At 48.7% G+C, this 23,151-nt stretch overlaps 1 protein-coding gene across 1 annotated transcript; it reads left to right on the forward strand.

Annotated features, from left to right (window-relative positions):
• Nucleotides 1-502: 502 nt before the first annotated feature.
• MTMR9 (myotubularin related protein 9) lies at nt 503-21,236 on the forward strand. The gene is made up of 10 exons (XM_032104103.1): nt 503-1,155; nt 3,451-3,559; nt 3,886-4,011; nt 9,099-9,272; nt 10,897-11,114; nt 12,039-12,200; nt 13,923-14,064; nt 15,207-15,427; nt 16,892-17,043; nt 17,494-21,236. Exons 1-10 carry the CDS (start codon nt 971-973, stop codon nt 17,655-17,657), a joined length of 1,653 nt encoding a protein of 550 aa, XP_031959994.1. The 5' UTR covers nt 503-970; the 3' UTR covers nt 17,658-21,236.
• The last annotated feature ends 1,915 nt before the right edge of the window (nt 21,237-23,151 follow it).

Below are 23,151 nucleotides of genomic sequence, written 5' to 3' on the forward strand. Positions count from 1 at the left end.
TCTCTCTACCCGCTCCATTCCCTCTCTATTCTCACTCCCGCTCCATTCCCAATCCCTGTCCGTTCCCTTCCCGCTCCGTTCCCAATCCCAGCCCACTGCATTCCCCCTGCCCGTTCCCTTCCCGCTCCATTCCCGATCCCAGCCCGATCCAGTCCCGCCCCTTTACGGGAGCCCCGCCCAGGCCCCGCCCCCTCCAGGCCCCGCCCCCCGCGGGTCCCTTTCCCATTGGCTTCCCCTCCAGGCCCCGCCCCCCGCGGATCCCTTTCCCATTGGCTCCCCCTCCAGGCCCCGCCCCCCGCGGGTCCCTTTCCCATTGGCTTCCCCTCCAGGCCCCGCCCCCGAGTGTCCCTTCCCATTGGCTCCCCCTCCAGGCCCCGCCCCCTTCCGCGGGCCCCGCCTCTAGCCCCGCCCATTACCCTTAACAGCCCCGGAACGTTTATGGTGGGGCCATGCCGCACGCCGGACCATTTAACCACTTCCCCGGCTCCCTGAGGATGGCGGCCGCGGATTGGCTCCGATTCCCATCACGTGACCCGGGAGGTTCCCGGGAGGCGCTTCCGGCCCATCCCGCTCCGCCGGCGGCTCCTGGGAATCCCGGGAATCTTGAGGGGCCCGGGGGTCCTGGGGCTCCCCCACCACCCTGACCCTCCCCCTGTCAGCAGCGAGGGTCTCCTCGAGCCGCCCCATCCGCTCCCCTCTGCAGCCTCCTCCCCACAGCCCCGGTCGGGCCCTGAGGGAGAAGGGGGGGCCCTGTGAGGGTCTCTCCCGCTGGCCGCATCGCTCTCCGTGCCCAGAGAGCCGCCGCCACCCCCAGGTTATGTCCCCGCCTGCCCGGGTGGGACCGCACAGACCCTCCCCGGCTTTCCCACCCCGGCCCTGCCGCTGTTCCCGAGGCTCCCCCCCGTTTTTCCCAGTGAGTTTTTCCCAGTGAGATTTTTCCCAGTGGGTTTCCCCCGCCTTCCCCTCCAGCATGGAGTTCGCCGAGCTGATCAAGACCCCCCGAGCCGATAACGTGGCGCTGCACCGCCCGTTCCACCCGGCCGTGGAGGGGACGCTGTGTCTGACCGGCCACCACCTCATCTTCTCGTCCCGGCGGCACGACAACGCCGAGGAGCTGTGGCTGCTGCACTCCAACATCGACTCTATCGAGAAAAGGTGATGCTCCCCTTTCTCCCTGCCTGCCCATCCCTAATGCCTTGTCTCGGGGTTGGGAAGCGGTTGGAAAGGCTGGCTGGCAGGCACCTCAGCTGTCCCAAATCCAGGCGTGGGGAGCAGGAAGAATGCTCTGGGCATGGACGTTGCCTTAAGCTGTGCCACGGGAGGCTCGGGTTGGGCATCAGGAGGAATTTCTGCACAGAAAGGGCGATGAAGCATCGGAATGCCAGGGAGGTTTGGAGTGCCTGCCCCTGGAGGTGTCCAGGGAAGGACTGGAGGTGACACTCAGAGCTCTGGGCTGGGGACAAGGTGGGGTCGGGTGATCCTTTTCCAACCTCAGTGATTCTCTCAGCGCCCAGGGCAGGGTTCTGCTTTTGTTTGGATGTTCATGTTTGATGTTGCATCTGAAAGGTTGAATTTTTGCCACAGTCAGAGCCTTTTCACTCCTTTTGCTCTGTGTTCGTTGTTCAGTGGGTTCATCTGCCCCTGCAGCCTTTTATAAACGGTGCAGCTTCCTGCTGTGCAGAGAGATGGAAATCAGAGCACTGCTGCAGGGGTTTGCTTTGTGTCACCCACCAAAACTGCTGGCACAAGTGGTCTCTGGACTTGCTCAGCTCCAAATCAGTCTCCTGCTGCTTGACAGCATCGTCCCTCTCTTCTGCAGCTGCTTATGGGATCAATAACCCTGTAACAATGTGCTTTTTGTGGTAAAGCTGAGTCCTAGCTGCAGAGCTCCATATTTTTTCTTGCCCATCCCCTTTTTATTACAGAGACTTCAGAGATTTATCCTTTTCCCCCTCATTTGTGCCTTACCTGTACCATTGTCCCTCATCAAGGTCTGCCCCACCTCACCTGGTCATTGTTTTCTGCTCCCTCCCCTTGGTCCTTTTTTCAGCTTGATGGTAATACTTCATTTTTGTATTAATTACAAAATCCTTCCTCTGTTTTTAATGCCTGCTAAGGAAATCTGGTAGAACAGAATCCCTTTCTGCCAGCAAGACTGGAACATTCAGGCAGCAGAAATTAAAAAAAATAGAGTCTGGAATGGGGGAGTTGCTGGGTGCTGATTAAGTTTGTTCCTGATTTCCCTGAGTGTTTCTGAGAGAGGAAAGGAGCCGAGGGGTGGAAACCCCAGGGAATTTCTTCCCATGCTCAGTCCTCAGAGTGGTTTGGCCTCACCCCTGTTACTCCTTGTACTAAACCAGCCATAACCCCATTTTGAAAATTAATATTTACAAGCCTTTCTTTCTGTTTTAAATTTTTTAATGAGTTTAGCAGCAGTTCTGGTGTAAGTTAATCCCAAATAATCAAGGAACATGGAGCTCTGAGGAGGGAGTAGTGCACTGCTGGCTCAGGATGTGCTTTACAACAGCTTTACTCTGTGTGCAGATACTCTCAGCCCTTATTTGCCAGAGCAGACCCTGAAAGTTGTTTTGTGTGAGTGTAACTGCAGTGAAACTTGGCATGTAAAGGGATAACAGGAATTTCTCCATGCTGGAGAGAATAACAAGACCCCCAAATCAATGTAGATTTTAGGAAGATCCAGTTTGGTGCTGCTTCAGGTTCTTAGTGCACAACGTTGTGCCAGGTGCAGAAAATCTCTTGTCCCATTTAATTCTATGAAGGTTTTTTATACAAAGTGGTGTTTTCCCTAAGTATCAGAGGATCAAACTCTGCTCCTTGAACTTTTGTAGCTCTTTAAGTGACTGAAGTATGGCTGATGAGGGCTCTGAGCTGCTTTGTGAACAGATACTTTTCTGGGGGATAAGACCTTCACTGCCCTGAGGTCTCCAGAGCAAATCGTGGCACTGCAGGTGTCAGACACCAAACTTTCCTGTTAAATCATAAATCCCAGAAGGGTTTGGGTTGGAAGGGACCTTAAAGCTCATCTCATTCCATGAGTAGGGACACCTTCTACTATCCCAGAGTGCTCCAAGCCCCGTCCAACCTGGCCTTGAGTACTTCCAGGGCTGGAGCAGCCAAAGCTTCTCTGGGCACCCTGTGCCAGGGCCTCCTCACCCTCCCACTGGTGTAATATTTGTCATGTAATACCTCCACTCCCTGCCACAGCCAAAGGATGGAATAAATGGACATAAAACCAAACTTGCAAATGGCAAATAATGAGTTTTAATAATGTGATTTATGATTTAGCGGGTTTGTTTCTTTATTTTCTTGTAAGGTGCTGCTGCAGGCAAACTGCCACTAATGGGATTTTGCCTTGTAGAAAGAGCTGTGGCACTTCTCTTGCCTTAGAGGATCCTGTTTTTATGGGACTCACTTCCTGTCTTGCTGTAGGTTCGTGGGCTCCTTGGGCACCATCATCATAAAATGCAAAGATCTGAGGATTATCCAGCTGGACATCCCAGGGATGGAGGAGTGTCTGAACATCGCCAGCTCCATCGAGGTGAGGAGTTACCATCAGTCAGAAAACCTGCAGGTCTTGAGCTCACCTCAGCCTTAACAGCTTTTTTTTTTCCAGTTAGGAAGGTTTTCATTCATGTTTTGGAAAGCAAAGGAGAATCTGGAATATTTCACAGGGGGTTGTGGGGTATTTCCCAGAGGTTTTGGACTCCCCATCCGTGGAAGTGTCCAAGGCCAGGTTGGACGGGGCTTGGAGCACCCTGGGATAGTGGAAGGTGTCCCTGCCCATGGCAGGGGGTGGAATGGGATGAACTTTAAGGTCCCTTCCAACTCCCACCTGTGATTCCATGATTTCTCTTGCCCACACAGGCGCTTTCCACCCTGGATTCAGTCACCCTCATGTATCCGTTCTTCTACCGGCCCATGTTTGAGGTCCTGGAAGATGGATGGTCCTCTTTTCTGCTGGAACAAGAGTTTGAGCTCCTCAGTTCAATGGTGAGTGGGATTTGAGGGATTTGCCCAGGCACTCAGATATTCTGTGAACTCTTTCACCCAGCAGTGGCTGGACTGGAAATCCTGGATGGTTAAAAATCCATCTGGTGCCTGGGTGAGAAGTGAGCCTTGTTGAAATATTCCCTCTGTAACATCAGACCTTTGTTTGCTGTTTCACCTTGTACTAGTGGAGGTTTGAGGCCTTTCTCAGGAAATCACAAAGGTAGGAAATGTTTTTGGCCTTTGGGGATGGTTCTCTAATTGGAAGAACAAATTGAAATCCTTTGGCCTGGCTTTGTTGTACTTAACTTTGATCTGGAGTGGAGTGAGAATAATCTTTGTCAAACCCTTCTTTGAAATGACATTGGTTTTAAAAAGTTGCTCTTTAGGAGGATGACAATGAAGATGCCCAGTTTGAAGCACTTTTTCCTTTAGTTGATGCTGGGGAAATATTGAGGAGGTTCAAAAAGCAGGAAGCTTCCAGTCCTCTTTCTCCAGGTGCTCTTGAGTACATTGATATTGTTTTGGTACCTGAAGGGTAGCAATTCTTGTGGCATTGCCTGTTGTGTCTCTTCTTCAAATTTCCTTTTAGGATGGCTGGATTTGGTAGAGTGGGAACTGTCTTGGGTGCAGGAACCTGGTTTAATAATTCCTTAGATTTGCATCTCTGTGTTCCAGGCCTTTGTTTCACATCCACTCTGTGCTCTTGCTCCATCAGCTCAGGTTTCTGAGCCCACAGCCATTAGTGCAGCATCCAAGAACATTGATTTTTTTTTTTTGTTTGTTTTAATTTGCTTTTATCTGCAGCCCAGCTTGTCTGCAGCCTGTATCACTTCCTGGCTATGAGCAATAACTGAATAATGTGATCAGCTTGACCAAATTCAGTTGATGAAATCACCAGAAAATTAAAGGGGTTCAGAGACCTTGCTATTTCTGTCTCATGATTAAAGCACTCTCATGTGTCTTATCTTCTTCTGTCTTCCAGAGACAGACCAACTGTCTGTTATCATATCCAGCACATGGATCCATTGATGTGCTGCTTTCTTCCTTATTTTTCAGGGATTTAAGACTGCATTTGTCAATCTCTTGCCTTTCTGAACATACTCTCCTTTGTAAGAATTACATTTAAAAACCTCATTGCCTTTTAGCACCACGTTCCCAGGGCAATCATTCATTCCTTTAAAATCTCCACATCTGGCAGCTGTTGATTTATTCTTGGCTTTTCACCCAAAACCTCACATTTTGAACAAAATGGTGTCAAAAGCCACCTTCCAATGATTTACATCTGCTGAACAACAGAGAAATGTCTTGTTGACCAAATAAGTCTTGTTCTGTAATGACACTGCCTTGTGTGACAGGCTGGAACAAGGAAATGGCTGATTTAAATCTTTCTCCCAGAAGTCAAATGAGTAAAATTCCAAAGGTTCCTGCCTCTGCTAAATCATCCATCTGGATCTGTACCCTCCCCAACAGGGTAACAAGTCAAAAACTGGATTTCACCCACCCTACAGCTCTAGTACTGTGTTAATTCCACATTTATCTGCTACAGGAGAGTTGTTTTCAGACATGGACACACTCTCTAATGGCAAAGTGAAGTGTAAAAGTTAATATTTATTTTTAAAAGTTCGTCAGTACATTAAATATTTAGATAATATAATATGTAATTTGTATTCTTCACTGCACAGTGAGGGGCTGAGTGGAATTCAGAGTATGTGCAGGGGGTTCATATTTTCTCTGAGCAGTCAGAGGAGAGCCAAGGGGTTTCTCTTCTGCCAAATTCCACAACTGCAGGACACTGCAAACTAACTCTGGAAATTCATTATCCTAAAATGAAGTGGAGAGGCCATGAGAAGTTTGTACACTGGCAGTGTAATTAACAAAAAGGTATTTTGTTGCCAAGAAAATCACTTACTTCATTCTCCTTTTCTTTCCCCCTTTATTTCTTTTTCTTTCATGTTTTCTTTCCCCCCTTTTTCTCTTGTTTTCTTTCCCCCCTTTTTCTCTTGTTTTCTTTCCCCCCTTTTTCTCTTGTTTTCTTTCCCCCCTTTTTCTCTTGTTTTCTTTCCCCCCTTTTTCTCTTGTTTTCTTTCCCCCGCCTTTTTCTCTTGTTTTCTTTCCCCCGCCTTTTTCTCTTGTTTTCTTTCCCCCGCCTTTTTTCTTTCCCCACTTTTTCTCTTTTTCCCGCCTTTTTTTCTTTCCCCCCTTTTTCTCCCCCTGTCTTTTTCTCTCTTTTCTTTCCTTCCCCCTCCCCCTTTTTCTCTGTTTTCTTCCCCTTTTTAGCAGGAAAGATCTCAGGGTTGTGAACAATTCAGTTGTGCTTCATCTTTGTATTGGAGCTTCTTTTAAAAAGCAGAACTTTCTGTGTTTGGGCTCAGGTTACAGTGGTACTTGTGAACCATATTTTGCTCTTTCCAGACAAGCATCAACTTTTACGTCTGTTCTGTTGCTTGTCCATGCCCAATCTGATCCCAGCAGGGCTTGTTCCTTGGGAATGGCCTCTGGCATTGCTGCTTTGCAGGATCTCCCAAGGTCCACGCTGAGTTCTTGACTTTTTTTTGAGGCCTGTTGGCAGAGCTTGACTTGTGTCCCAATGTTTTGTGGAAAACAACAAACAATCTCCTGGCAATTACAAGTTTTAGGAGGAAGGATAGCTTGGGCATTTGGGAATCAATATCTCCATAAACTAGTATCAGGACAAGAAAAGTAGAAATCTAAGAGTTGATCCTGTCCTGGGTTTAAGAATCACTCCTTTCTTTGTTCTTTGGAGTTCTCTCCCTTTCTGCTCAGCCCTCATCCTTTTGCTGCTTCTATCCTTAGCTTTTTTTGATTCCTAGAAGCTCAGGTGTCTTGCTGGGAGGATTCAAGGTTCACTTTGCGCTCCCTGAGTTTCACACAGCACAATTACCTGGTGATAGCTGAAGGTGAGGTCCCCCTTCATCCCTTTCCCTGCAGTCCTTCTGCTTCCTCTGCTGCTGCCTCCCTCTTCCAATTACCTGTGACCCTTTTTGCTTCCAAATTCCAGCCAGGCCTAAGCTAAAGAGAGTTGATTGGGGCAGTCTGGAGCTCTCACTGCAGAGGTTAACAGGATCTCTGCAGCAGGAGCTGTTGGAGGGAAGACAAATGGTGCCAAGTGCTGCCAGGCTCCTCCTCCTTCCCATGGAAATGACACCGGGATGACATAATGGGATCATCTGTCTCTGGTGTAAACGAGGAGGAGAGCAGGTTGTGGGCAGGGTTGAATTACCACAGTGGGAGATGAATCAGGTGCTGCTCTTCCATTCCTTTCCATACCTGTGATGCCTGTGACAGCCAGTCTCAAACATTCCACAGAGTTCTGGTTTTGCCTTCTCCCATCGTGTGGCAGTGAGGCTTTTATCAGTTTGTTATTCCAGATCCATGCATATTTTTTCATGGTAATCAAATTGCACAACATCCTATGTAAATTAACGTAGACACCCCAAAAGTCCTATTAAAATCCCATTGTTGGTGCATTAAAAGCGGTGCTGTGACCAGCCACATCCCTTTTGTGACCCAGAACCTTTCATCTCTGCTCATAACACGATGGCCAGAGGCAATTTGACTTGGCATCTGGGACAAGCTCTGCTTTTTATAAAATGGAGCTGTTCAGAGGAGCTGTTTGGAGGCTAATGAATAATGAAATAAGGTTGTGGCAGGGATGGTGCAAAACTGTCCAGCTGGGTTCATGCACAAAGGCAGCAATTGCTGCTGTTGATGCTGGTATTTATTTTTTCCCAGCATCTTTCTTAGGCTGCCACCAAAAAGGACAGTTTTCCTGTCTCCTAGGCCACACATCCCATGCCTTGGAGCTGCTGCTGATGAAACAGTGTTGTGAGTCAGATCACCTTGTTCAGCTGATGGAAAGGCTTCATTGCCAGAAAACATTCCTGAATTGATCCCAGTTTTCCACTGGACCAGTGAGCCAGTCAGGTGGATTTATATAAGCAGGTAGCGATCAGGAGTGTGGCAAGATATAGTAAGGATCTGGAAGAAAGGAATTCTGATCAGAGATGTGCAATTCATGCAAATTCAACCAACAGACTTGAGTTGGTGTAGGTTTTATGTGTTTTGTCACAGCCTAATTTGGCTGCTGTGCTCTTTTCTCACTTTGTCCTACCTGCCTTATCCCCCTGCCTTTTTGTCTGCCTCAAACTTTGTTTGAACTCAGATGAGCAGAGGTTTGATGGATCTCTCTGGGGTCTCTCCCTGCTGCAGAATCTCCACGTTGACCTTTTTCCCTGAGCTGGAGCCAAGGCTTGTGTGTGACCTTGGGTATCAGGTAGCTGGAATTCTCATGCCAAGTGCCTGTGAGGTGTCACATTCAGCCCTTCTTTCCCAAGGCTTTGGCTGTTGGAAGCTGGAGAAGTTACGTAGCAGGAGCTCATGATGAGCCCTCAGTGCTGGGCTGCTTCCAGAAGGTGCTTTTGGAGCAAGAGCTGCAGCTGAGCCCACAGAAAAGAACCAAGCTGGAGATGTTTAAATCGAAACTTTAACCTCAAAGCAGCTCCAGCATCTGGAGTTGGTGGAAATTCTTGTCTTTCTGGGCCATCTTTGTCTTGTGAACTCTTCTTTCAGTACAGGTGGAAGGTTGGGCCCATATTCCCTGTACCTAAACGAACTTGTTGTGAGAATACATTTCTCTGTGGGGTTTCCCCTTGCTGTCTGCTGTGCCTGTGAAATAATTTAAAGCCACAATCACCCATTTCTGCCCACGTGGGCTTATTTTGTGCAGTTAGAGGATGTGGATAAACCGGAGGGGGAACTGTTGTTCAAGAACCAGAGGCACCTGATCACTGTCCCATTGCTTACAAGCTTTATCTGCACTCTGAGGAATGAGCTTCTGGGAGCTGCTGCAAGGAGATGATTGCAGGGAGCACCAAGGGATGTGCTGGAAAACTTAATGGGTCAACAGCCCTGTAAATGGATGCTTAAAGGACAATTTGTGGTGCAAATGGAACAGATCACAAATGTGACTCCGTGTGTGCTTTATCCTGTGCATGGAAGTCTTTCTTCCCTGTTACCTCTCCCATACAACAAGTTTTCTGACAAAGCTGTGTTCTGGTGTTTTTCAGACCAATGAATGGCGTCTGAGCTGTGTCAACAAGGAATTCTCTGTGTGTCCCTCCTACCCTCCAGTTGTCATTGTCCCCAAATGCATCGATGACGAAGCGCTCCGCAAAGTTGCCCTGTTCCGCCACGGCGGCCGCTTCCCAGTGCTGAGCTACTACCACAAGAAAAATGGGATGGTGAGCTGGGCTTGAGGGGTGGTTGTGCCTGAAGGAGGTGTGGGAATCTGTTTTATGCTCTGGAATTAACAGAGCTCCTGGTTTATTTTCCAACTTCCTCAGTGAAGCTGGGTCTGGGTGATGGAGTGAGTAATCTCCATCCTAGAAATAGCCCTTATTCTGCTTGTTTGGGAATGTCATGGCAGGAGCTTGCTTACAGCACTAAGAGCAAGATGGGGCCTGTAAAGCCACTGCTGGCACCCTGACTGGCTGTGCCTGCCAAGAGTTTTCATGGAAAGGATGGCAGGAGCCACATTGTCCTGTCTGTGAGCGGTGGGTCCTTGTCACAGCTGTGGTGACAGCAGAGCCAGCGCTGCTTCTGCTGTGTGACTGTGCAGGGAGGAGCAGGGCAATCTGTTCTCTGAGCCTGGCAGGGTAACTCGATTCAGGAGTAACAAAGTCTTGGTCTTGCACAGACTTCCTGACAAGCCAGAATCTAATGGAGTGGCTGATACGTTGTAATTAAGAAATGCCCTGTATGAGACTGTTGGGTAATTGTGTCTCTTGCCGATGTAACCAGTTCTGAGGGTGCTGGGATGGCCAACCTGCAGCTTTTAAACTTGATACAGTCTCCTCAAATGCTTTAATGCCTTCTCCTGTGACCAAGATTCGTAAGCCTTGAATTTGAACTGTGTAGTCTGACTCAGAAGTACCTTGGGGTTTTCTTTGCTTTGCTTTAGAAGCAGCCAACCGCCTACTCCATATCGGTTGTGCTTTTTGCTTTTTCTCAGCTCAACAGAAAACCATCAAAGGAAGATTTTTCCTCGATTATCTCTCCAAACTGTGCATGTTTCAGGTGTGAGGAGTACAACAGTATTTGGCTCGGAGTGTTGGAGTTGTGACAGTAAAGCTGTCACTCTCATTGCCCTCCTGCCTCTGAGTTCTCAGCTGTAGCTGGGGTTGCTGACTGGCTGCCCTCACATTTTAGTTACGATTTGAGCTGCTGGGGTGCTTCTGAATTGAAAGGCATTTACTAAAGAGAAATCTCAGCTCATCAGTCTGTGGACTTGAGGTTTATTAATCCATCCATGGGTTAAAAATGTCACCTTTAACTCACGAACAATTCAAGCGTTTTAAGAACAGAGTTGGGAAGGGACTTTGAAAATGACAATCCTGAAAGAGTTGGTTTCATAGAATCACTGGATGGTTTTGGTTGGAGGTATCCTTAGACGCCATCTAGTTCCAATTCCCTGCAGTGGGCAGGGATGCCTCTTACTGGATCAGGCTGCTCATGGCCCCATCAAACCAGGCCTTGAACACTTTCAGGGATTTATAACACTTCCAGGGTTTATGAAGGAGCCATCAGCAGGAAGGCAGCTCGGTAGTTCACAGAGATGGTAGTTGAGGCATAACTGAAGGGATACAGCCTCTAAGATGATGCCTGGAATTTAAAACTTGCCCAGCCAAATGATTGCTGGATTCAAGGATTTCTGGTTCATTTTTAAATACCTTCAGTCCTTGCGAGGGATCAAACTTAAAGCAACCCAAGTATTCAGGGCAAGGCTTGATGCTCAAGTGCATGGTGCCTTTCAGTCAGAATTCTCTCCACTTCCAGTGCCTCACTGATGGTTTTGTGTCTCCCCAGGCGATGCTGAGGAGCAGCCAGCCCCTGACGGGCACCAACGGGCGGCGCTGCAAGGAGGACGAGAAGCTGATTAACGCCACGCTCCGCTCGGGCAGGCGCGGCTTCGTCATCGACACCCGGCCTTTGAATGTTGCCCAGCAGGCCAGGGCCAAGGGAGGGGGCTTTGAACAAGAAGTCCACTACCCCCAGTGGAGGAGAATTCACAAATATATTGAGAGGTGGGTGAAATCAGGCTCTCCCCTGAGCTGGGCTGTGTCGGGTTGCACTGGCAGAGCAGTGATACCTCCACAAAGTCCTTTCTCTTTTAAGAAGAGTTGTATATTCTGCTTCCTGGCAACAGGGTTGTGTTCCTTCTATGGCAAAACCAGGGTATGTGGATGATAAGGGGATTTTTGGTTTGGTTCCTTGTTCTGGGCAACCTGCTGCAGGTGTCAGCCATCAGGCATCATCCCCGTGCTGTTCCTTTTCCTGAGCATCTTTAGCCACACTCCAGCCTTCCTGTGTTCCCCTTTGCACAGGAAGGAGCAGGTACCTTGCCAGAAAACTTCTGCAGGGGAGGATTTGTTCTGTGGCTGTCACACTCCTCTTGTCCAGAGGATTTGGCCAGAGAAGCTGTGGCTGCCTCATCCCTGGAAGTGCTCAGGGCCAGGTTGGACAGGGCTTGGAGCAACCTGGGATAGTGGAAGGTGTCCCTGCCCATGGCAGGGGGTGGAACGGGATGAGCTTTAAAGTCCTTTCCAACCCAAACCATTCCATGATTCTGTGGTCCAGTACTTTTCACTGGACATCTAATATGCTTCAGTCATTTGCAGACCAGTTACTGAATCAAACAGACTAAAAGTCTTGCCTTGTTCAACCTCCCTTAAGCCTTAATTTTGGGGAATCCTTCTGCACAGACATGCAGTAATATTACTGGAGCTGTGGGCCAGCTCTTGAGGAGTTCAGTAAGGAATTTCCTGGCAAATACTTGAAGTGTTTAGTTTTGCTTCTAAAGATTTTATGTGAACTTAAATTTGTTGCTGATTATTTACAGCATCAGAGAGAGGAGAATGAATAAACACAATATACAAACCCTAAATAATCCATGTCCTCGTTCCTATGCTACTCCTTGTGCTTTCAACACTATTTTCCTTTCCCCAAAGGTTTAATATCCTGCAGGAGAGCTTCATCAAGCTGGTGGAAGCTTGCAATGACCAGTCACACAACATGGACCGCTGGCTCAGTAAACTGGAAGCTTCCAACTGGCTCACTCACATCAAGGAGCTGCTGACTGCAGCTTGTCTGGCTGCTCAGTGCATTGACAGGTAAATCTCCTGCAGAAAGTCTTGGGTTGCTCATTCACTGGTTACAGATTGCTCATTAAATACCTCTGGCAGCATCAATAACTGCCTGCCGTGATCTGGTTCACTTATACCCATGGAAGATTCTGTTTCCTCGTGGTGAAGGAATGTTCCTCCAATAAATCAGGAAGAGGGAGGAAACCTCAGCTAAGGAAAGGTTTTGGACCGTGTGGTTAAGGTATATTTCTGTGTCTGTTGGAGCCAAGCTAATTTAGAGAGTTTTATTGAAAGTTTGGGTTAAAATGGGCCCATCTGAAATGGTGTTTGATGGCCTGGGAAAGGGGACACAAGAGTTGTCGTTTTCTTTCTTTAAGAAGTCTTTTTTTTTTTTTTTTTTCTTTTCAGCTGCAAATTTCCAATACCACACCTCACTTCCAGAGGTTAAAACAATGTCATCTCCTTGTTTTCCCCAGAAACTGGTCCAGTGCTTTTACCCTCTTGTATTTTTATCCCCACAGCCCTTTCCAAGCAATCCTGCTCATCCCTTCTAAGTGCTTGTGACCTCTTTTAACCTGACATCTCTTTCACAAATGCTGCTGACTCAGCTGACTCGTGTTCAGACCTCAGAGGCAGTGCTTGCTGTCAGGTGCCAGGGTTTGTAAGGCCAGATGCAGCAATCTACATGGGTTTTATCTGTGGCTCTGGGTGGGAAAAGCCCATCCCAAAATTCAGGGAAAACCTGGCTTTTCATAGGAGCTGGGGAATGTGTTCTGCAGGCACACGAGCAGCTGAAATGCAGTCTCAGTGGTGAAACAGCAGTGCTGCATTAAAATGGGAGCTCTGTGCTTTTTGAAAGCTCTGCCAGTGCTGCTTTCATTACTGCCTGTGCCAGGAAAGGATTGCTCTGGATCAATAGTTTTATCTGGAATTCTTTCCTGCAAGCGTGTAATGGGAAAGATCAGTGACGAAATCCTTCTGGCTTGTTGGGACACTGGCTGATTTCATCATCTTTAACCTCAGCTTTGCTTTTTCTGTTTACCTGGAGCCATGGCAGGTCAGTTCCAGGTGCCTGACCTGCCTCACTCTGAGCCTGGAGGTCAGAGCTGGGCTGGCAAGGAAAGTTCTGTTGTATTTTCCATGGGGAGGGAATGGCTGGGACAGATCTTTCAGCATCTTAAGGGCCTGAAAGATGAAAGGGGAAAATAGTGTTAGAAAATTAGTGTAGGGAGGGAAGGTTTTGATTAAAGATTAGGGAGAAACTCTGTATTATAACAGTGGGGAGGCCCTGGCACAGGTTGCCCAGAGAAGCTGTGGCTGCCCCTGGACTCCTGGAAGTGTCCAAGGCCAGGCTGGACGGGGCTTGGAGCAACCTGGGCTAGTGGAAGGTGTCCCTGCCCACGGCAGGGGGTGGAATGGGATGAGTTGCACTTCCAAGCTGTAACTCAAAGGGTGCCAATCCCAAAGAGTGAGACCCACAAAGGAGATCTCACCGTGCACCTTCTGTCAGTGTGGGAAAGGGTCTGGATTTCCAGCATGCTCAGCAACTGAGCCTTAAGTGATGCAGAGCTCAAGTTACTGTTGGGGAGTATCCAGGTGAGATCCATGTGGGATGGGGCTGCAGTGGTGGTAAAGAGCCAGCAAAACCTCACCACTGTCAACACTGGTGTCCATGGGATGTAATGGCATCCACTGGGATGGGTTCTGCTCATTCACACTCTTATCCCTTCCCACCTTTTTGTTTCCCAGGGAAGGTGCTTCAGTGCTAGTCCATGGCAGCGAAGGAACTGATTCCACGCTCCAGGTCACTTCCCTGGCACAGATCATCCTGGATCCAAGGTGCAGGACCATCCGTGGCTTCGAGGCTCTTGTAGTGAGGGAGTGGCTGCAGGTAAGAAATACCCTGGACAGAACAACAGCTTGTTCCAGAGACACTGGGGTTGGGAAATAGCCTGAGGGGCAGCCAACAGGTTGGGCCTTGTTGCAGCCCTGCTGAGTGTGAGTGTCCTTTGTCCTAAAGAGCAGCATCATTACCTGAGTCATTTGTCCTTCTGGCGCTCCTGGGGCCTCTGCCTCTCATGGCAGGTTTTTTGATTTTGGGGCACTGCCTGTTTTGTGGGCTCAGGGGGAACATCTCTTATCAAGAATAGTTTGGGTTGGAAGGGACCTTAAAGCTCCTCTTGTTCCAACCCCCTGCCATGGGCTGGGACACTTTCCACTAGACCAGGTTTTGTCTTTTCCATCTCATTAGATAAAACTGTTCAGTCTAAACCACAAAACCTGAGTTGTGCTGTTTGTACCTTTGCAGTCTGGTCCTCCAGTGCACCCACCCCAGCTTGTTCCTGCTCACATTCTCTGATCAAACACAGCCTGAGAAAGGCAGGGAAAAAGGTCACAGAGTCACAGAACCATTTCAGCTGGAAAATACCTTCCAGGCTGTCAAGTCCAACAGCACTGCCAAGGCTACCACCAACCCATGTCCCCAAGTGCCACATCCACGTGGCTTTTAAATCCCTCCAGGGATGGGGACTCCACCACTGCAGCTGTGCCAGGGCTGGGCAGCCCTTTCTATGAAGAAATTCTTTCTAACATCCAATTTAAACCCCCACTGGTGCAACTTGAGGCTGTTTCCTCTCATCCTGTCCCTGTTCCCTGGGAGCAGAGCCCGACCTGCCCCTGGATGCCGCTTCCTGTCAGGGAGAGCCAGAAGATCCCCCCTGAGCCTCCTTTTCTCCAGGCTGAGCCCCTTTCCCAGCTCCCTCAGCCGCTCCTGGGACTCCAGCCCCTTCCCAGCTCCGTTCCCTTCCCTGGACATGCTCCAGCCCCTCAGTGTCCTTCTTCTTTTAGGAGGGGCCCAAAACTGAATCCCAGAATTGAGGTGCCCCAGCAGTGCCAGCAGAGGGATAATGGTTTCTAACAGCTTGTTCTGGCTGCCTGAGCAGCTGCATGGACAGAACTCACACTGAAGTGTTTTTTCCATGCGTCCTCACATCCCATTCCTCTGTATGTGTTGCTCTCCCTGATTCCCACCAGGCTGGCCACCCTTTCCAGCAGCGCTGTGCCCAGTCAGCCTATTCCAACAGCAAACAGAAGTGGGAGGCCCCGGTGTTCCTGCTCTTTTTGGAATGTGTGTGGCAGATCCATCGGCAGTTCCCCTGCTCCTTCGAATTCAACGAGCAGTTCCTCATCATGCTGTTTGAACACGCCTATGCTTCCCAGTTCGGGACTTTCCTGGGAAACAATGAAAATGAAAGGTTGGTGAGGACGCTTGACTTGAATCCTTTAAATGTTGGGCTGACTTGGACTAAAAGTCACGGAATCAAGGAATGATTTGGGTTGGAAGAAGCCTTAAAGATCATCTCGTTCCAACCGTCTGCTGTGGGCAGGGACACCTTGCATTATCCCAGGTTGCTCCAAACCCCATCCAGCCTGGCCAAAAATCTCCACCCATCACCAGTTTATTTAGTTTCTCACAAAGAAACTCCTCCATAAAAGAATAACCAGCTGGAGTTTGATGTGAGTCACAGCTGTGGGAAGCAGACTTGTCCATGCAGGCCTGGAGGAGGAGGAGGTCGAGGCAGGCAGAGGCCACAGCTGGGAATTCTGTCCCTCGCCTGTGAGGGAGGAACGTGACTCTGTAGCCTGGTGGTCCTGCCACCCCCAGGGGCAGCCCTGAGTGGGGCTGCTGGCTGTAGCAAACAGAGTGAAGGACTGGAACTTCCCACAGCTGCCAGGGAGGTTAAGACTCCTGTTTTGAGCTTGGCAGTTCTGCCCTCAGGACTCCTGGCTCCAGTAAGCCCATGGCTGATGGTCTGCTGCTGAACTGAGGACCACTGGACAGGAAAGGAAAAACAGAAGTGATACTCCAGAGAAGGAAGGCAATTTAAAGCTTCCTGTAAACCTCTCTGTCCTTAAAGTAATCTGGGCTTAGCAGAGACTCTGCTACCTTCTGCAGGGCTGCTGAACCAGTCATCTGCAAAACCAAGTTAGACTTGAAACCAATAAGCTGAAATTTGGAGGAGTATTGAATGTTACATGTAATAACCTGCCTGTCACATCTGGGCACATCAGCCTGGGAGCACAGACAGGGGTTGAAGTCTGATGTTTATCTTGTGCTGTCTGAAGCACTCGCAGGAGTGGTGAATCTGCTGCCTGGCTGGCAGTTCAATTTGCCAGTGCAGGCAGAATGAGGTTTGCTGCAATCTAAGGCACAGGGATCCCTGTAACTGCTGGAGGTGGGATTGCCCCAGGAAAACAGCAGTGCTTGCTCCATGTGCTCAGTTCCTTGCTGCCACCAGAGGGACCTGTCAGACGTGCCCGTTCCAGCAATGACACTCCTTTTATGTGCTCGAGAGTTCCATTGCCATCCTTCCCTGATGCTGCCCTGCCCCACTTCCAGCTCTACCTTAACACAGGAGCCTGATCCCTTTCCAAACCTGGCACTCAAAGCGTTGTGAGGAGGTGACTGATTCTTCACCTGGACAGCAGGCAGCCAGCTTACAAGTGTTATTTCCCCATCTTTTATTCAAAACTAATTGTAATCAGCCAGGTTGAGTAAATTGCTTTAGGTTTATGCCCTGTGCTACGATGGTGAAGGCATTAACCTGAATTATCTGGGGGAGTAGCACATAGAGAAACTCGTGGCTGTGTGGTTCTGACAAAAGGAGCCTTTACAGATCCAAGTGTATAAAACTGACTTGTTCCTGTGGGTTTCTTAGGGCTAAACTGAAGCTGCCTCAGAAGACCATGTCCCTGTGGTCCTGGGTGAACAGTCCTGAAGAGCTGAGCAGGTTCCAGAACCCTCTTTATGAGGCCAACAGCCTTGTCATCTGGCCCTCCGTGGCCCCACAGAGCCTGCAGCTCTGGGAAGGTGAGCCAGGTTTGCTTTCCCTGTTGCAGCCAGTATCTCTTTTGTGATTATTTGTCAGACTTCATTGCTGCCCATTCTGGAGAATCCATGTGCAGTGGGTTCCCTGCTGCAGGAGCTTTCCCCATCCCATGGGTGCTGAGGAGTTCATGACAGTGACACAAGCAGGCTGCCGTGGCTGGGTGGAGACTGAAAATGGAGTGGTCTGATAAGTACAGGAGGAAAAGAGAATGAACCCCCTTCATTTTCCTTTAATTATCTTGTTTAATAGGATGGTGAACTTGGAGAGGAGGGGGGGAAGCTCTTTAGGGGGGAGGGAGAGGGAAGGAAGTGTGAACTGTGTGCACACTGTAAGTCCTCTCTTACTTGAGAGCTGCTGGAATGTGAACAACCTTCATGAATTCCTCCTTGTTTCAAGAAACCCTTGTCACCTGGGTGTCTCTGGGCTTCCAGGTGTCTTCCTGCGGTGGAACAGGCCTTCCAGATTCCTGGAGGAAGCCGAAGAAGAAAGGATCAACATCATCAAGTACAACAAGGAACTGCAGGCCAAGGTGAACGCGCTGAGGCGGCAGCTGGCGGAGTTGGAGACGGGTGAGGAGATGCAGGAGGAGCCCTGAGCTGGGCTTTGCCTCAGGCCTTTGCTTTCCAGCCCCCTTTACGTCGAGGAAGAAACGTGGAAAGTGCATGTTCTGCTGAGCCCTTGGGTACAGCTGACCCTCCCACTGCTGAGCCCTTCACTCCACAAACCTCCCTGCTTTTTGGGGAGGGGTTTTTGTTTTGTTTACAGAAGACACAGCTGGGCACAATGTCCCCTCTTGGCAGCTTTTCTGTCTCACAGTTGGGTACAGTGTCAGCAGGAGCTGGAACTTGTTACCTCCAACTGTGTGGATGACCAGGATGGGCCAAGAGACAGGATGTCTCCAATTTATTTTGGACTTTTTCTGGTTTTGTTGAACACTCACAGGATTCAAATAGAGAGTTCTGTATAGATAAGGTAAAGGCATTTTGTCTGGAAGCACCTTTTCTCTCCTACAGTTGGTAAGGCAGCTTAGTTCTTTAATTTCCTAGGAAAACTAGAAATTGTTAAAATCAAATTACAGGTTCTGCCAGTCTACACAACACTCTCAGTAGCCTTCACATCTCACACTTGGGGTTTTGTGTTCAGCATTGGCTTGGGGGCAGGAAGTTAAGTACCAAACCAGAGCAAGACATTTCAGTGCAATACAGAATTGAAGTAGGGATTCTGCTGCTAATGTTTAAGCCATGACCTTCAGGTGGAATTGTCCCTCGTGGGCAAGGATCTCCTAAGGAATAACAAACTTTTTTTATTCTGCCTGGAAAACAAAAAGGTTTAGTAGTTGGTGGGGGTGTCCAATTGCAGAACAGGGCTCAGAGCTGTCCTTTAAACCAGAGCCAAGCTGCCTTCTTGGGAATTCCAACCCTCCTGGCTGGGTTTGGACACCTGGCCAGCTTCACAGCATTGCCAGGGTGCAAGAGCAGCACTTCATTCACAGCTCAACAAAACACTTTCGTTGCACCTGATGTGCTTTTCCCTCTTGTGCTCTTATGCCCATGTTGTGAAACCTCAAAAGCAGCAGCTGGAAGTTCAGGTGACCTCACAGATCTGCTGCAGATGAAGGGGCCATCACACTACAAAAAATATTAAGAGTTTAGATGATTTGTAGCTGCTAAAACTGCATAAAGACTTTAGGGATAAGCTTTTTCCCATTTAACTTTGTATTTTGTAGCTTCTCTTTCTGTTTCTGTGGCTTCAATCTGCTTTTTATAAAATCAGAGTTCTCTCTAGTGATTTTTTTTCCTTCTTTAAAAAGACAGGTAGGAGTAGGTCCGAAATACTCAGAGGCATTTTTTTTTAGCTTGATTCCATGGGTAGCTGTACAGGATTGGGAAAAATTGAATTAACAGCAGCACATGTGGCTGGGATTATCTTGAAAAGAGCTTCCTTTTAGCCTGGTTCTGCTGGAACAAGCAGAGCTACAGTAGGTCAGTGGTGTGATCCTTCTGGAAAGTGTTCAGCTTCCAAGTTCAGGGAATGAAGCTGCCTTTATTTAAAAGCCACTTCACACCAATTTGTGTGAAAATGCAGGATCTGCACTTGTAGAAGTAGCTGGGGAGGAACCTGCAAAAATCATGTAGCCATTAAGTATAGCGTAAGAAAATTCTATCATCAAGAAAATGATATAAAATTATGTGATAGTGGTCAAGTGCTACCTTAATACCTCTTCAGTCCTTATTTCCTTAATTATTTCCTTCTTGCCTAAGCTAAACTTAGCCCTGAAGTCCTTTGGCTTAAAAAGTAACAAGATCCCTTTTAAACCATTGCTTGCTTAAGGCAGAAGAGTGATTTCCCCCTGCTTGCAATGCCAATTTCTTTTTAGGTTTGGAGCCTTGTTCCCTAAATCCAGTCTGACACAGGGAATGCTGCTCAGGGTGGCTGGGAATCTGCTCTGCATGACAGGGGAGGCACAACTGGGCTGTTCCCTCCTCCAAATCCAGAGATTCCTCTGGGTATGTTGCTCATACAAGCCCTTAAAATGATTGTTCACCCGTTGAAATGATGTCTTTGGGATCTGCACCTGCCTGGGTGGTGTTTCCCTACCCCATTCAGAATTTCTCCATCTGAAATCCATTATCTCCAGCCAGATGGGAAGGATTCAGAAGGCGCTATTTTCCCTGTAATAGACTACACATAAAACACTCCTAAAGGTTATGCAATTCCCTAACACAGTAATTATAGATTGAGCTAAATAATAGAGAAGCAGAGAGGGTTTTTTTGGATCTAATTGCCTGGCTGCTCCAGCCTCTCCTGCAAACTGCAGGCATCCGAGGAAATTGGGAAACCAGTTGTGCCAGCCAACAAAAGGCAGCACATTCCCTCTGAGCTGGCATCAATTTCAGCCTCCGCTTGTGTTGAATCCGCACCCAAGCGCTGTGTGTGCCTTGGGAATGTGGATTCCAGCCTTCCTGTGGCAGTTTATTCCACAATTCTGGGGCTGGGCAGCACCTTGTCCCTGCACAGCTTCTGTGGCACAGGCCTGGGAGGGCTGGCAGGAGACGGAGTGGGGATGGGTGGTGGTGTAGGCTCTCCTGGGAGAGGACACATCCCAGAGCTCTCCTGCCAGGCTGCTCCCATGTTCCCACTGGACTTTCCCATTCCCAGTGCTTCCCAGGCTCCAGACTCACAGCAGAACACTCCCATGCTTTGCTTTGCTGCTTGCCTCTCCCCTATTTAATCACATATTTAATATCACTGATGGGTTTGCTCCTCTCAGAGGGGGATCCCTGCCCCGTGACACCCTTTTTGCAGATTCCCTGTGTCTTCCTGAGCTGTGGCAGTGCCCAGCTCTGGCTCCTCCCTGTGCCACTGCCTTACGCCCTCACTGCCACCCCACTCCTGCTCTTTTGCACACAATTTGTGGTACAAGCTGGACATTGAAAGCCCCATCTCCCAAGTTTTCGGGGCAATCCACAAGGACACTCTGCCATTTACCAAAAAAAAAAAAAAAAAAAAGAAGGGAAAAGGAACTAACTTGCACAGTTTTCATAAGGGAAATACGAAATATGTACCTTCACTATTTTGATTGTATTGATTAACTCTTGAATGTGGCGCTGGTTTTGACGTGCGCTTTTGTCCCTGTTGCATAGGATCCAATTTCAAGTTGCACTGTACAGCGTTCTTGGTGTCTCCTGTGCGCTTTGCTAAAGCCTCAGGCAGTGCTGTCGTTGTGTGAGGGGTGAAGTGTCTGCCAGCACTGCCTGTGTTTGTCACAGCAGCACTGTGTGACGTGTGCTGTGTGTCTGTTCACTCCTGCCAGCTCAAGTGACGAGCGCGCTGCTGTCCCAACATCTGGAACTGCTCTTTGGACTTGGCTGCTGCGTCAGTCTTGATTTTTTTCCTGTACACTTTGAAATGGCAGGGCTGAGAGTTGTGTGCTGGTGTTAGGTAATTGCTGTCTGTGTACAGAATCCCAGCTGCTGCGGCGTGGAATTTACTGCAACAAGAAGAAAAAAAAAAAGTAACAAAGCTGAGGAAAAAGAAGATGATGGCTCAAGGTTCAGCCATTTGGGGGAGCAAAACAGATACAAAGTGGCTGTAAACTTTGCTGTAGATATGTTGAGACAATAGTAGATGTGTCTGTTTAAATTAAAACCTTGAAGACTAAAAAGTTCTTTAATTACACTGCTGAATCTTCTTTATTAGTGTGGCCTTCCCTTCCCACAGGAGCGGTGTGGGTGGGTGTGACTTGGATGAAGCTTTTGATTGAAGTTTTAGCTCTTTTCAGCTCAATTGTGCTTTATTTTACAGCTGAACAGGCCCTGTGGTGGTAGAAAAGGGGTAAAAGGAGAAGGGTGAGACCCTGAGGCTGGGAGGGGCTTGCAGAGCTCTGCGCTCACAGTTTTGGTCCTTGGACAGCAGCTCTCCACATGATGGATTAACAGTTTGATTATCCAAGGTTTTATACTGGTATTGATCTTTTTACCCTTGTATTGATCTCCCCAAAGGAAGAAGGGCAGGGGTGTTCACAGGGGAGGTGTTTGGAGTGAAGCAAAGAAGGTGGATGCTGATAGGACAAGGGGAAGTGAGTGGTTTTAAACAAAACCAGGAGACCTTTAGATGAGATACTAAGAATAAATTCTTCCCTGTGAGGGTGGGGAGGCCCTGGCACAGGGTGCCCAGAGAAGCTGTGGCTGCCCCTGGATCCCTGGAAGTGTCCAAGGCCAGGCTGGACAGGGCTTGGAGCAGCCTGGCATAGTGGAAGGTGTCCCTGCCCATGGCAGGGGTTGGAATGAGATGATCTTCAAGGTCCCTTCCAACCCAACCCATCCTGTGACTGAAGTCCGTCAGTGATTGGGGTTACAGTTACCTGTTGGTTTTAGGGCAGGGGGTGCCCTAAAATTGGTGCCAGGGGAAGGAACGCAAAAACCACAAACAGCTCCTGGGAAATGGAGGCTGGGAACTGTGGGAACTCCTGGATCTCTCCTGGCTGGTGAGTCAGGAGGCTGGGAACTCCTGGGCCGTCTGTTTCCCTGTGGCATCACTGTGGTCTCTGCAGCTCCTGGGGAAGGTGATGAGTTTTTGTGGCTTTCGGGGTTTGAGCAGATGGAGACTGGGGCTGTTTGTGCTGCCCTGCAGCCTGTGCAGCCCAGGAGATAATAACACAGGGACGGGTGCTGAAGGTTTTGATGTACAAAGATTGATACTCAGCCACTATTTGTGCAAAAAGTCCCAGCTGAAACAGAGTAGGTCTGTTTTAAAATATTCTCAGCAGTGATCAGGCAGTCTGATTTGGGTTAGACTTTATTTTTGGAGGGGAGGGAGAAAATAACTAAAGAATCATAGAACAGTTTGGGTTGGAAGGGACCTTAAAGCTCATCCAGTTTGGACACCTCCCACTATCCCAGGCTGCTTCAAGCCCATCCAACCTAGCCTTGGGCACTTCCAGGGATGGAAAATCCATCTGAACAAGTGTTGAAATTTTTCTTTAACCTTTTTTTGAGTCTGTTGGATTTTTCTCTTGGAGCTCCCAAGTGTTTTTGCTTAGTGCCACCATAGGAGTCTCTTCCATGCTGCCTGGTTTTGCCCTGAACAGTGAGAGAGGAAACAATGAGGAGGAATTCCTGTTGCACTGGATGTAACTGGGGATGCTGGGCTGTGCTGGGCTGCTCACAGCCTCCCCTGCTGTGCAAATGTCACCACAAGCCCCTGGCATTTGTCTTTCAGAGCTCTGATTCTCTCTTGGGAGGGTGTTGCTGATGGCTCTGGATGCTTTATCTGATGCTGCAGGTCAGCTCATGGAGGGTTTTGCTCTTAAAGCTCCAAATCTTCTCCCTCAGGATCTTAAAATCCTGGCAGACATCCTGGGCACTGCACAGATGTAGTTACACCGCTAAAAACAGTGCAGTTGCTAAAATGAGGTTTCGTACAGTTAGTTGTAACCATTTACATGACCAGTTTGCACATCCCAGTTGGTACTGGTCCCACAGAGGGGACGATTTCAGGGCTGAAAGGTGTAGCCTGTGGTCGCTGTGTGAAGGAAAAAGGCTCTTTTGGCAAGTGGCTCATTCAAAGGTTCAAGAAAGAAAGGAAAT

This window comes from Corvus moneduloides, chromosome 3 (genome assembly GCF_009650955.1).
Source record: "Corvus moneduloides isolate bCorMon1 chromosome 3, bCorMon1.pri, whole genome shotgun sequence".
In the NCBI taxonomy this organism is placed as follows: domain Eukaryota; kingdom Metazoa; phylum Chordata; class Aves; order Passeriformes; family Corvidae; genus Corvus; species Corvus moneduloides.